This window comes from Alosa alosa, chromosome 10 (genome assembly GCF_017589495.1).
Source record: "Alosa alosa isolate M-15738 ecotype Scorff River chromosome 10, AALO_Geno_1.1, whole genome shotgun sequence".
Classification (NCBI taxonomy): domain Eukaryota; kingdom Metazoa; phylum Chordata; class Actinopteri; order Clupeiformes; family Clupeidae; genus Alosa; species Alosa alosa.
The window spans coordinates 5,046,529-5,061,305 of record NC_063198.1 but is presented as its reverse complement, the minus strand read 5'-3'; the positions used below and the strand labels follow the sequence as shown (position 1 = coordinate 5,061,305).

The window sequence follows — 14,777 nt, the reverse complement described above, 5'->3', positions numbered from 1 at the left end:
AATACTGATGTAGGCCTACTAAAGAATGACCTGTAGACTGCGGAGCTACTTAATGGGGCTTGAGGTTTTCATGCAGTAACTGCCTGAATTCAGACATTGGCCAGGCTATTTAACTTTGAAGTAGATAATAGAATGGCTTTGAAAGTCTATGATAACTTAAGACACAGAATGGTTACTTACTGTAAGCCCTGCACTACTGTGTAACAACAAACTGTTCAAATGCAGTCGCGTCGTCTGCGCAATTGAAGCGTGTACTGTCTGTTCATGAAGTGGCTGAGCACAGCTGATAAGAGGTAACGTTAGCAGGCTGGTTGTTGGGCTCAGCATCTCTTCGTGACGCAAAAACCTACCTGTCCAAAGCTTTGACCCGTGGAGATGATTTTTATACAGTACGTATGTCAATTGTAGATCATCGAGGGGAAATATTTTTGAATATTGGCTTTGAAGATAGTCTTATCCATGTATGTTTGTTAGCCAGATTGTCAGACAAAATAAGGTGATTCAGTCCTAGCTAGCTAACGTATTAACATTGCTAGCGACGACTGGAAGACTAGAAGCTAGACAGATTTAACCAGTTGATGTTGCTTATTTTTGTGACGTTTATTATTTCTTTTATTAAGGTTGCACTCTGGTTCGCGGAGACTTTCATAGATTGGAATAACGTTATAGGTTTGCATGTCATTGATGTTGATGCTAACGTTATTTGTTAGCTAGCTAGCAAGCATAGGTGAGTTAGCTTTTTGACATTTAATCCCCCAGATCCCAGTACCAAGCAAGCTAGTCAGTGCTGGGTACTCTGAGGTCCCTTTCAGTGAAATGTAATTGCAGAGAAACAAATGCCGCCATGCCCACATCACAACGCCGACTGAAATTCTAATTAACTGACATCGTAAAATGTAGGCCATCTAAATCTGTCTGACGTATTAACATGGGTGAGCTAGCGATGTAAGGCTAGGCTACCCATCAAGTTAGCTGAATACGTTGCGTTGAAATAGCTGATCCTGTGTAAAGATTAGACAATGTGTTATCCACCAATGTATTGACAATGGTAAGAAGAAAGTAAGGAAGTTGTTCTGGAAGCTAACGAGAGCTCACAAGAAGGCATTAGAAGTTTGATCTTGGGTGGTTAGAAAGCTATGTTGTGTCAAAGTGGAGATTGTTATGAAGGCAGTTATCCTAGTTCAAGAAATTACTCAAATAGACTGTATGAGTTAGAACATCTAAGCAGATTTTTATCAGATTGATACCCATGCTCAATTCTTTATATGGATCCTGCAAATGTGTAACTCAATCCATTTGACAATACTTGGATGCAAGGCATAACACGGGTCCTCTGAAACATAGATGGAGAGAAGTTCTTTAGAGTTTCGTCTGTATAATCTGCAGTTTATAATAAATATAGTGCGTTTAGATGTAAAGATGTAAACATAGAAGCCTAGTAAAACAATCAATATGAAATTATATATTTAAGTTTTGTTTGAAAAGAAAAGAGAAGAAAAACAGATGTAAAACCATAGATTGTTGCTGTATACATTTTGCCTATGGATCAGCAATGTGATCAGTGTTAGTAACTACACCTAGGCCTATGCTTACACAACATTTATGTCACCTCAACTTACATCAGCACTTGCATTTATGGTCCCTCTCTCCTCTTCAGGTTTCTTGACTGGTAAAAGGTTAAGCTCAAACTTCCATTGACGAGGGCATTCGCACCTCTGAGAATAATGTCCCGTCGTCGTTGAAGATGGGTGGGAGTGGATCGAAAGCCAAAGGTGTTTGGCCCTTTGGTGGGTCAGGAGCTGCAGGGGATGCTGCTAGTGATGTCAGTGAACAGTCTTTGGCCCGACTACGAGGGTTAAAGAATGCCACTCCATTCGTCTTTACCAGGAGGAGGTGAGTCCTGTGTTTTCTGTATATTCCTTTTCAGGGTGGATTATTTTAATTCAGTTGTAATAATGGTCCCATGACAGAAATCTAGCTCCTATATTTGATCCATGATGAGAAGAATTTTAGGGAAGATGGGTCGTGGTGCAAGCTGCTGCAGCATCTGTTCAAGTGCTCACAGGGACCTGGGTTTTAATCTGACCCATGGTTATTTCTCAATCCCACCCCATCTCTCTCCCTCTGGCTTCCTGTCACTCTTCACTGTCTATCTGAGTAAATTATGGAAATTATACGAGAAATGTTGCCTGTGTAGAACCTGGGCAGGCAGACCCAGAAATGTTGGAAACCTCACCTAACATGTAGTTCCAGAGAGTACGGTGTCATTTTAGTTTCGCTTGTCAAATCAGCACTCATTCATTACTCCCTATCTGGGACTGTGTGCTTCCATTATAGTTCTCTGTACTATGACGAGGATGGAGACCTGGCCCATGAGTTCTATGAGGAGATGGTGGTGACGAAGAATGGGCGGAAGAAAGCCAAACTAAAGAGGATTCAGAAGAACCTCATACCTCAGGTAACTCCATCTTGTTTCTTTTATTACCATAGACACTTGTGAAAATGTCTCTGGATTATGTTTGTAGTTTCCATATTGATTGTGGACACAGAGCTTTTTCTGACTGTTTCTTTGTAGGGAATGGTGAGGTTGGACCACCCATGCATCCATGTTGACTTCCCCGTTGTCCTCTGTGAGGCATAACTCACACAGATCTGGAACATTCTGGAAGATTGCACTCTCTAAAGTGTCGTACAGCAGCCACCATCCTCTCCCCTGTCCAACCCGAGTCTCACAAACCTCCACGAAGCCTCCACTTTCACCTCACTGTTCCTCTGAGAGGACCAGACTGCACTCTTGTGGCAGGGAGGAGCAACTACACACAAGGAGGTTTGACAGTGCTGACCTCCATGTGGTAACATGTAGAGGTCCTGAGTGGGCAGGGCTGATCTAATGGTAAACACGTTGGCCTACGGGTGGACCCGTAGGTAAATGTTCTCTGGTGTTTGAAGATGTACAGAAATAAGTGCGTGTGTTTGTGACTTTTGCATACTGAAATATGGACAGTGTGTGTGAAGGGGTGGAGGAATGGCCCGCTCCCCCTATTTGTCTGTATGTCAGCCAGGTGCAGCATGTCCTTGTTGAAATATGATGACAGAATTGGAGTTATCTCTAGTATTTCAACTGCTCTCAGACCTGCACTTGTAGTCTTGTTGTAAGTAAAGAATTGTTCCATAGATAAGTGTAGCAATGCTACTTTACTGCACATGTCTATGGGTTGAACATACTTGAATAAAATGACTTATTGGACAATGGATTCTTGTTACTGTGCAGTTCATTCTATTTATAACTTCTATTTATAATAGTACCCCCAAATCTTTCAGTGAAATACTGTAAGGAATTAACCGAGGATATAGATATTAGCCGTGGCCCACTGGTTAGCACTCTGGACTTGTAACCGGAGGGTTGCCGGTTCGAGCCCCGACCAGTGGGACGCGACTGAAGTGCCCTTGAGCAAGGCACCTAACCCCTCACTGCTCCCCGAGCCGCCGTTGTAGCAGGCAGCTCACTGCGCCGGGATTAGTGTGTGCTTCACTCACTGTGTGTACACTGTGTGCTGTTTGTGTTTCACTAATTCACCGATTGGGTTAAATGCAGAGACCAAATTTCCCTCACGGGATCAAAAAAGTATATATACTAAAAAATACTAAGTTTATCATTATTATGTTGTATTGAATATGATACACAGCAAAGTTTTCATGGTCATTCCCTCAAAATGAATCCACATCACTAAAGATTGTTTTTGCGTTTTGCCTGTTTAGGGACTAAACTTAAGCAAAGACCTTTTAGGCAAGTCCCTCCACTCGGCGGCCATATTGCAACGCTTTTTGGGTACTCATCGGGCATCCTATTCAGCAGAAATGCACGTGCGCAAGGCTTCACGACACCAACCTGATTTTTTGATATTTCTTTTGATTTTTTGTCTCCACAGACATATCCTATCTTATCCTTATAAAAGTACGAGAGTTTTCAGGTGTTCTATCCTTAAAATATTGGGTACATTTGGTATCACAGAGAACATGTGGACTGAGGTTTTGTTTTGGAATTCATGTCAGTTTTGTGCTTCAGTAGGCGTTCTAGCAGTGACCTAAATTGCGCTAAACACGTCTGTCTGTTCTCCGCATACCTCTCAAACTGGTTGCCCGACCGACTTTGTACGTGTCTTGCTAAGGGCACATATTGGCTCTAGCTACTCCCCTCTCCCTTCTCATACACAGCACACCACTCAATCAGTGTACAACAACAATACAAAGACCGCCTCTGGATGTGGTTAGCTTACATAAAAACATTTAGCAGATCTTGACCTCAACAACAACAAGTCAGCCGACACCGGAATGCAGTGTCTGTTCAATCATATTTGAACACTTAGGATTGACTTTGGACTAGCGACCTAGAACCTAGCGACACTTCCAACTGCACAGTTCCTAATTTAAAGACTGTTACAGAGCGTCACACTCATGAAGAGCATTCAGAGTTGGGCTAGTCTACAGACAAGAGTGTGATGTCACTTATCCCAGGGAAAGGCACATTTCATCTGACAATGAATCATTCCATAAAATCATGGGCAGATTATGAACTTTTGGGCCCCTGGGCCCAGATGTATTAAGGGCCCCCCACTTATTGTCGTATATGTGGGAGGGGGGGTTTGGGGATCCTCCCCCAGAACATTTTTAATTTGTTTGATGTGATTTCCTGTATTCTGGTGAATTTTGGGGATGGCCAATACTAAATTCAATCAGATTCATTGCCTACATCCTGATTTGTTGATATTGAGGCAATGATTCCATGCAAAGGCTTGGGCTTCAGGGCCCCTGACCCCTTGGGCCCCTGGGCCTGGGCCCAGTAGGCCCGTGCAGTAATCCATCCCTGCATAAAATGGTGTCCATCATCTTCTCTATCATCAAGCTCTAGAATTAAACATAACCTTAACCATACGTACGTCAAAACAGCTGTTAATGTTAGGCCTACCGGTATGTAATTTTGATCTATAAAAAAGGCCAAATGAAATTATGCTTACATTTTTGCATTATTATGGAATGCTTAGTTGGAATTCAGTTTCTTCCAACCATCATCCTATTCTAAAAGAAGACCTACCCGTGGGCATGTAATTGGGATACGAGTTGCCCAATTAGACTGCATCTGTTACAGATGGTCCTGTTGGTCCTGTAAGCAGTGGCAACACAACAGCTGAAAGGGCAGAATAGCATGTGGTTCCTGTGCATATCCCCATTATCTGGGTAGTGTGCCGAGTTTCTGCAGTGGAAACCCGGCTCTAGTGTCACGCATGACCATTTTCCAGCTTGAGTAGAAGGAACAAAATAACTTGGGCTAATTAAAATAATGCAAGGCACTTGAAGTTGGTACCTCTCCAACATTTGCTATTTAACTTAATGTTACTTTTATTGTTTTATTTTTATTTTAGATGGTGACTGTTAAATGGGATACTGTGTGAAAATGTTTTTCATTAGTCTTGAAATCATTTGTATTATCAGGCCCTGACATCCTCCTTCTGGTAACTGCAAAGTGAACAAACAATTTTAAGAGGTCAAAGGGTAAGCTATCTGACATGTTTCCATGGTAACAGTCTTTGAAGTCCATCTGCTCATCTGTGTCCCTGCAGGAGGGATGGGCTTTGAGACTGCTCCACTTGATCACCATAACAACAGCAAAAATCTCATTATCAGGGTCTCATTGGAACCTGAAAGCACATTCCATCAGGATCAGATGACTGGGCAGTAAAAGGGTGGGGGTGGGGGGGCAGAAAAGTACAATCACCTCTGCTGGGTCAGTCCTGTGGACGTACACCGGAAGCCCCAAGGATCTGGAAATTTCAGTACCCACCCATCCGGGCTGGAAGCAGGAAGTCCCCCTCCCCTGCCACCACATGACACCACCCTGCATGTCGCCTACACTTATTTTACCAACACAAGTGATGTGTGCTGAGAACAGTGTCGGCTACAATGGAAATATATGGAGACTCAGTAGAGGTATGGGAGGTAGTTGACATTGTACAAAGTGGCAGATGCTACCCATACAAACATAATTCTGGCAACGTTTCAGTGACACCACAGAGGTCTGCGATTGCACATTGGTGAGGCACATGCATGCCAGACAGTAACAGATGTCAAGGCTGCACCATGTCAAGGCTGGACCTTACAGATCAGTTGTCATGAGAGCCAAGTGGGGAGGTCAGTGGACAGGTCCTCAGAAAAGAGGTCATGGGAGTCCTTAGCTGATCAAGAGGTTGCAGTTTAGAGGTGCAGGGCGGCTTCCTCAACTGAAGTGGTATGTGCGTCACCGGGAACTATGGTTTGATTTATAAGAGTGAAATTAAAGTTTTTGAAGGGGTGATGGGTGAGCGGATGTACCGGCGTTCCAGTGTATGGGCGTGGGTGAGAGGGTGTGAGATGGGTAGCGGTAAAAAAGGGTGTATGTTTGTGTGCGCAGTTCCTCTCACATTGTTGAGCCTTCCTGTCCCGGCCTGAGTCGAAGAAATGATGATGTAAGGAGCAGGGGTCAGGGTGAATGGGACATGGCCTCAGGAAGGAAGCGTCTTCCTCTGTACACGCGTGCTCTTTCTCCCTCGCAGAGCAGCAGGTGAGTGAACAGCAGGCCCCATGAAGTGCCGGAAGACGGCAAATGAGGTGAGAGCTGGGCAGGAGAATATCATGTGGAGTGGGCTGCCTCTTGACATCCATAACCTGAGAATGTATTGTCTCTGCCTCTCACATCACTAAAGTAACTGAAAGAAGAAGTGGTGAAGTAATCATGTATGGAAATGCAGTTGAACTTCTTTTAATGTTTCAGTTAAATAAGTTAACCGTTAGTATATTGTTTAAAACTGGGTTGGATTCAAGCTTACACTTTTCTTTATGTTCTGTATTGTTTTGTAACACCTAAGGAAAAGTTGTTTAAATTCAATCACTCATTTAGGTAAATATTTACACTTGATATGAGAGGTTCTAGCTAGGTATCTGTCAACATCTAAGAAATGTTTCTCCTGCTGAAGCAACGTTAGACTGTCGTTTAGCGAAGCAGGCTCCTGCTGTTGACTGGGCATCTGATTGTAAGCAGCGCTCCCCATCTGTAGGCTACCCTGTAATTACACCGCAAGCTTTCCTTGCCAGTAAACTTTGGGACCGACTTAGATGCCTCCAAACGGGGCACACTTAGGGAGTTATAATTCCGAAACGTTTTAAGGGCATAACAATAAAGCCATGACACCCTTCATTTGACTGTTTTGGTGGGTGTGCAGTTGGTCTTATCAGACTAGAAAAGTCAGCTACCGGCAACTACGCGATTGTGGTGTGGACGTTTGACCACTCCCTCCCTTTCCGAGCAAATGGAACATGCCAAAGCGGCAGCTCACTCACTCCTGCGCCTATCTTTATCCCCACGCCGCTTTCATTGCTCTGCTGTGGTCTTCACCAGATTTCATTAAATTAAAGAAAATGCTATCATTGTTCAGACGTCCTTATAGATATGTTGCGCAACTTTTATAAAGTTTCCTTCAAACTTTTGTCGACATGATTTGGTAAACTAACTTAGAAGTTTCAGAGGATCAACGCAGCTTGTAAATTGTCATTCGGGAATGTTTATTATTTTTCTGGAAAAGGTAAGTGATATCTATTTTCTTCCTTTTTCAACAGGGGAAGTTATATTAAAAGGTAAAAATGTATTTGACAGTCTGTGCTCTGATTTTGAAACTTGGTGAATGAATTTGCTAGACTTGGAGAAATTTGATCTCTCCACTGACATCAACATTGCTTATTTACTGTAGCCCTAATGAAGAGACATCATGAATGGGCATGGCACAAAATATCCTCTGGCTAGTACTCTAGCCTCACATTAGCCTAAATTCTCAATAATGAGACCCTAACTACCATAGTTAGTATTGCGTGTAGGGTCAGGACAGAACCATAGCATTTCACTGTAATTACACATCTGAAGTACATCAGAGTTTTCAAAGACTTTTCTGTTTGGAGCCCTAGGGCAGTGTCATGTCAACCATTGTTTTGGAAACATAGTCACTTTATTCTTTATGTTTTTTCTCTGAATATCACACAGCCTTGTCACAGAGCTGTAATGTCAGTGATTTTTTAAAAACATTTTTTAAATATATTTTCACTTTTCATGCAGAAGAGCTGAAGGAGTCCCTCTTGTTTAGTGGTATGCCAACAACATCAACTATGGCCCAGTGGCTGCTGAACATATGGGGAGTTTTCTCGCTGCTTCTGCTCATGGTGTTGGGAGAATCAAAGGATATCCATGTGCTGAAGTCTACAATATGGCCTCTGTATCCTCACAAGCCTTTGCTGCTGGCTTGGAATGCCCCAACGGAGGATTGTAAGCCCCGTCATGGTGTGGATTTCCAGCTTGACCAGTTCCAGATTGTGGCATCTCCCAATGAAGGCTTCACTCGTCAGAACCTGACCATCTTCTATAAGGACAGGTTGGGTCTGTATCCTTACATCGATACCGATGGCCAACTGGTGAATGGCGGCCTTCCTCAGAAGGCCAGCCTCACACAGCACCGTGAGAAGCTTCCTGAAGGCGTTGCCTACTACATCCGTGACCCGGCTGCTAAGGGGCTGGCAGTCATTGACTGGGAAGAGTGGCGCCCTCTCTGGATCCGGAACTGGCAGACCAAGGACGTATATCGGGAGCAGTCCCGCAAGATGGTGTCGCAGAAGAACCCCACGTGGCCCAGCCACAACGTCAACAAAGTGGCCCAGCAGGAGTTTGAGATGTCGGCGCGGCAGTTCATGCTGGAGACCTTACGAATGGTCAAGAACCTTCGCCCTGGTCAGCTGTGGGGCTTCTACCTCTTCCCTGACTGCTACAACCACGACTACCAGAACAGTCTGGAGAACTACACGGGCCGCTGCCCGGACGTGGAGGTGGCGCGGAACGAACAGCTGCGCTGGCTGTGGGCAGAGAGCACGGCGCTCTTCCCCTCCGTCCATATGGGTTCAAAATTGCGCGCCTCGCCTCTGGCCCGCCTCTTCGTCAGGAACCGTGTGCGGGAAGCCCTTCGATTGGCCCAGGGTGGGGAGGGGGACGGCCCCACACGCCCCGTGTTTGTGTACGCCAGGCCTACCTATGCCAATGATCTGCAGCTCCTTACACAGGTGAGAGGGAGGAAGGGGGTCGAGGGTAGAGGGGACTCCAGGAAGGGAATTATTTTAAAGAGAAAGTGAAGTCACTGGCTCACAAATTGAGCAATGATAATTAGCCTAGAGGAAGTTAGAAGGGAGCATGTTCGACAACTTTGATTTGACAGGCTTGTTGAAGAGCCTTCCATATCTGCAGTGGTTTAGTGGTAGACGCATCACTAGGCTTCAGACGCTTCCTAATCCCTTTGCTGGTATTGAGATCCACTTCTGCATCATGGAAACATCATGATTTTTGTAATATAATGAATCGTTTCCAGATGTCTTACAGATGAACCCTTAGGGGCCAGTAAAGCAATGGTGTGTATTCCCTCCAATAGACAATTACACCCACCTGAGTTTTTGAGTGGGTGGAAAACAAAAAGTCAGATGTCTACAGATAACAAGAGGGATGCTTGAGAGTGTGTAGGCAAACATTCACAATGTTCCACTGCAACAGCTTGCAAGTCTAACAACCAGATTCCTGGAACAATTGCACGCAGCAAGGGGGACACCACATCACAAAGTGGCATGAAATATGAACCGAACATAAATCATTTTTTTAGCAAGATCTGGGCAATTTATTCTTGCTAGATGAATCCACCCCCACTGAAGTCAAATGAAATCCAAATGACTGTGAGTGTGGTGAAGGAATGTAAATTCCTGTCAGTCTCCGACCTGTCCTTTTGTGTGTGTGTGTGTGTGTGTGTGTGTGTGTGTGTGTGTGTGCCTCTGTGTGTGGCTCTCTCCCTAGTCCCATGCTCTTTAACCTCCACCTTCACCCTTTATCTTTAGCAGCAGGCTCTTCCTGCCACAAAAGCCCCCTACTGCGCGTGCCTCGCTTTCCGAATGTAAGGATGTGTGTGTGTGTGTGTGCACTGCAAACAATGGTTATCTCATCAAGTGTTATTAATCTTATATTAAGAAGATTCAAAGAGTATAAAGAGACTTACCTAGTGCTTTCTTGTAAAATCATTTGACTTAATTTAATAAGAGTTTGATTTATTTTCACAATGTCTTATCAAGAAACAAAGGAAATTTGGCTGCCAGTGTGTTAAGCAAATTTATTTTGATAAGACGCTTTAAAATATGTCAAACTCTTATTACATTAAGTCAAAATTATATGAGAAAGTGCAAGGTAACTCTCTATCTAAAAAACAATACCAACTAGTTTTTTTACCTTTATATAAGATTAATCACACTTGGATAGAAAAAACAGTTTTGCAGTGTGTGTGCGTGCGCACGCTTGTGTGGTTAATATTATTTTTGTTGCACAAACATGTGTTTGAGTAACTGGAACAACTGATCTGTGCAGAGTGACCTGGTCTCTACCATTGGAGAGAGTGCGGCACTGGGGACAGCAGGCATCATACTGTGGGGAGATGCCACATATGCAGGGAACAAAGTGAGTGGTTGCAGTGCATTCCTACACACACACACACAAACACACACACACACACACACACACACACGCACACATGCACACACACACACGCACACACACACACACACACACACACACACACCACACACACACTAATCCTAGCCTCTCATTACATTGCATGGCTACAGAGTAACAGATGACATTGGACTACTATCATAGCACCAAAATGAATGGAAATCTATGTGAGCATGAATATGTATTACATTATAGGCCAGCCTCTCCCCTTCACAATATATTGGCACCAAAGACGTGGATGCATAATGCAGAGCCCGTCGCAATCATTCAAACATTCAGAATCTATTAATTTACAGCTGTTGCCATCTTTAGGGAAAACCCCAGATTAAGCATTGTGCTGGGAAATCCATAGCTATCTATCTACATTGTGTGGATCAGTAAAATAACACTGCATGACAGACCAAACAGAACTGGAAATATACAAGAGACAAAATGAACAAAAACCCTTTGCCCCAAGGAATGAGTCACATTCAGGCTTTTCTATTCAACCCCAAAATGCACGCCATTCTGTTGACCAAGCAACATGGTTTGATTTGAGGAGGAAAAGGGTTGTTGGCCTTCACTGTCCTCCTCTGATAAGGGCTTGCTTGCGTGAATGGAAAACTGCATATTCTGGTGACCTCTCTCTCACTCCTCCTCCCTTCCGTATGCCTTATCAATATCCTGGCCACCTCATTTTTCTCAGTCTTTGGCCTTATGTCTCCATTTGTCTTTTGAATTTGCAGATAAGTTAGGTTATTTATGGAAAAATTGTATTCCCTAGTTCAAAACAAGCGAGCTTGTGCATCCACAACTAAGAAATAACTGTCAAAGTAATGTTTAGTTGTTTAGTTTAGTTGTTTAGTTGTTTAGTTGCAAAGTAATGTTTAGTTACAGATGCTAACTATTGTCATTTGTTTCTGTTTTGCAAGGACACGTGTGTCGAACTGAGTGAGTACCTGCGTGGCCCACTGGGCCGCTACCTACTCAACGTGTCCACGGCGGCGGAGCAGTGCAGCCAGGCGCTGTGCGGGTGGCACGGCCGCTGCCTGCGCAGGATCGCCAACACGGACACCTACCTGCACCTCGACCCGCTGACCCACAGCATCCAAGAGCAGGGCGGCCGGCTGCGTGTGCTCCGGACAGGGGGAGAGCCGGGTGCGGAGGAGGAGAGGAGCCACTGGGCCCAGGACTTCAGGTGCCAGTGCTACAGCGGGTATCAAGGCGAGGACTGTGCCATGCAGGACCCTCAGCAGCAGAGAGGGGGCGCCGTGTCCGCTGTCGGGGGGTCGGCCACACAGCGTCTGCTCCTACTGCTGATGCCAGTGCTGCTGATGCTGCCGTTGCTGCACTGAATAGACCAACCACATAAGAAACACTCACACAAATACATGAAACACTCACACAAATACATTTCCAGGACTCCCAGGGTTCTGACACTCCCCCTAACAAGCACTTACACTTGTTCAGTGAAAACATACAAATCATACTGACAGAAACACAAAAAAGGACATGTTTCCATGACATCTGTCCAAAGCACCTCTCACTGCAGGATCTGCTCCTGAGGTAATTACTCACACTGCTCTCTGAACACACATTTGTCAAGCGCAAACACACACACACACACACACACACACACACACACACACACACACACACACACACACACCCCGGCCCATACCTGAGTCAGATGTGCTTGTGGAAGATTAGCAGTAGACAGGGGAGCTCCAGTGGAATTCCTGAGCAAACACAGTACTTATGTTTAAGTCAGGGACAGTGATGAATTTTCAGGTGGCAGCTGTGCTTAGATACCTGAAATACCATAGCTTAAGCGACCAGGGTGTACCCATGTGCTGTGCATGCATAACCTATGGAGTAGAGAATCAACTATGGTAGCATGCATGGCTTAGTGGATTTGTTAAGTTATTTGACCATGTCGGTATTGTTTGAGAGTTATGTTATCGGATTAATGAAAAACTTTGGAACTCATGTTTTTTTCTTATTGCAAGTAAAGGTAAACCAAGAAGCTTTTCTTTTCTCAGTAGAACACTGCATATTTGCCAGTAGAACACTGCATATTTGCAGTAGGCCTATGCATGTCTAGACTGTGTGTTTGTAGATGTAGAAATCTGTAGAAGAGACAAGTATGTCATGTTGACTGTTTGATACCATAGTACTGGACTACAAAAGTAATGGGCTGCTAGCAGTTAGATAGTGCTTCTTTCCTTTTCATGCAACTCCTGTGTTTATAGTCAGGCTAAAGTCACAGCCAGTTATGTATGTTGCAGTGCCATAGTTTGCCTTAAAGGACAACTCCGGTCTAAGAATGAGTGAATGATTTGATTTATTACGCAAAGTTTTGTTTAAGACCAGTGTCATGACTTAGCTACTGTCTTATTGCTGAAAACAAAATACATCAGAAACATTGAACAAAAACACACATGCACATTCACCGTCATGTAATCCACACAGTTTGATGGACTCCAAACAGGAGCACTTATGTCTCATTATTACTGGAAAGGAAGTCGCTTGAACTCTAAAAGTGGAGGTTGTTTATGGTTGTGTGTTTGTTTTTGCTGGAAAAGGACAGCGTTTAGCCTCTTTCTGCTTTCCTGTGCATAATTTTCCCATGATCCCAAAGTTTGAGGACAATATTTTTACTTGTTTGTGTGAGTTTCTGAGGAGGATGCACCAGATATTGTAAATGAGCTGTTATGATCTGTGGTTCAAACAAGTTTGCCCCATTATTTTTTACAATTTTCAGAAAACAATGTATGTGTTTGCCTTTTATTACTTGTTTGTGTATGTGCTAACAATGAGAGGGAATGAGCAAGAGTGGTGATCATTGTTGAATATTTAATATTATGATCAGGGCATCGTAAGGTTTAGGAACTTGTACTGTTTTTGGTACACCAGATGTACACTGGAAAAAGAAAGATTTTTAATGTTTATTTTAATTGTATGGGTGATAGCTGGAACATGTCAATAAACCTACATTTTTGATATGCTCTTGACCTTGTATCCCCTTGTTGTAAACTTTCTTTGTCACAGTGTTGTTCTGTGGAAGGTAAAGAATGCTAATGCAGCTGACTTGGCTGTGTGCACTCTATTTGAAATGAGACCATTAAGTACCTTTGAGCAGACAGGATGTGTAATGCTTAGATCACTTCCACTAAAATATGAATGTGAGTGGATTTGCCTGCTACCGGATGACCTGTTCTTTGTTGATGTTGGACCTGCACCCTCTGCTGTGCTTGGCTTTCCGTTACGTCTTTGTTCATCGGTGACATTCGCTTGGACTGTCAGCAAAGCCCTGCTAAGGTTTTGGGTAAGTGTCTCGTGTCATGGTTCAGATCAGCATTGAGGAGGTTAGAGCCTGTGTGGTGATTTATTTTGCTCATGTGCCCCCTTGGTGCCACGAGGGGAAGTACGCCTGGAGAACCACATGAATGGTCCACTGAGCAGGGCTGGTCAGTCATGCCCTTGGGAGACTGTCTGCCAGCTCACTTCCTCTGGTCGTCTTTAATATTCAGGAAATGGGTTTCCCTTTGTGCAAAAGCTGGCTGTAAACACTTCTCTAATTAAATTACGATATTCTCTCTCTTCTGTCCACCTTTTTACTCTATCTTTCATAAGTTTTTGTGGTTCATGCAGATAATGTGCAGATTGTTTACTTTTCTGGTTTCTCTGAAGTGGTGAGCAGCAGCAGGCCTATTCACATTCCTACATCTGTGGTATTTGGCTTAACACGCTGTTATCCATCTTTATTTTTCTGAAATAGGACATTATAGCAGAATTGTTAGAAAACATCTGATCTGTAGATTCGCATACATATTGTTAAGGTTACAGTGTAACCAAAATGAAACTGGCTACGTCTTCATCATTTGTTGCACAATACACGCTGTTTCAGTTTTAACCTTCAGCAATTAGTAGAAAATGAAGAGGGCAAGTGCGTGTGTTTGCGTGTATCTCTCTCTCTCTCTCTCTCTCGGTGTTTGTCTTTCCATATCTACATCACTGTTTCTCTCTCTCTCTGTTATTCACCATAGTCTTCCATAGGTGTGATAAATAGGCATTACATTATTTTTCATCATTTAATTTGCTTGTATGTTTGATTTCACATGAGATACGATTTACTACACGTGAGTTGTCAAGAACCATGCACTGAATTTATTTTGCTCAGTAATGT

General features: G+C 43.7%; 2 protein-coding genes across 4 annotated transcripts; both read left to right on the top strand.

The window, feature by feature from the left end:
• Window positions 1–248: 248 nt before the first annotated feature.
• tusc2a (tumor suppressor 2, mitochondrial calcium regulator a) lies at window positions 249–3,252 on the top strand. 3 transcript variants are annotated; one of them, XM_048254938.1, is made up of 5 exons: window positions 277–389; window positions 621–669; window positions 1,658–1,893; window positions 2,338–2,458; window positions 2,576–3,252. In XM_048254938.1, exons 3-5 carry the CDS (start codon window positions 1,745–1,747, stop codon window positions 2,639–2,641), a joined length of 336 nt encoding a protein of 111 aa, XP_048110895.1. In that variant the 5' UTR covers window positions 277–389; window positions 621–669; window positions 1,658–1,744; the 3' UTR covers window positions 2,642–3,252. The 3 variants fall into 3 exon arrangements, with proteins under 3 accessions (XP_048110892.1, XP_048110895.1, XP_048110893.1); XM_048254936.1 differs by having other exon boundaries at window positions 621–727; XM_048254935.1 differs by lacking the exon at window positions 621–669 and having other exon boundaries at window positions 249–389.
• A 3,265-nt stretch (window positions 3,253–6,517) lies between these two features.
• hyal2a (hyaluronidase 2a) lies at window positions 6,518–13,607 on the top strand. The gene is made up of 4 exons (XM_048255859.1): window positions 6,518–7,613; window positions 8,138–9,129; window positions 10,466–10,555; window positions 11,521–13,607. The coding sequence occupies exons 2-4, from the start codon at window positions 8,170–8,172 to the stop codon at window positions 11,941–11,943; spliced, it is 1,473 nt and encodes a 490-aa protein (XP_048111816.1). The 5' UTR covers window positions 6,518–7,613; window positions 8,138–8,169; the 3' UTR covers window positions 11,944–13,607.
• Window positions 13,608–14,777: the final 1,170 nt, after the last annotated feature.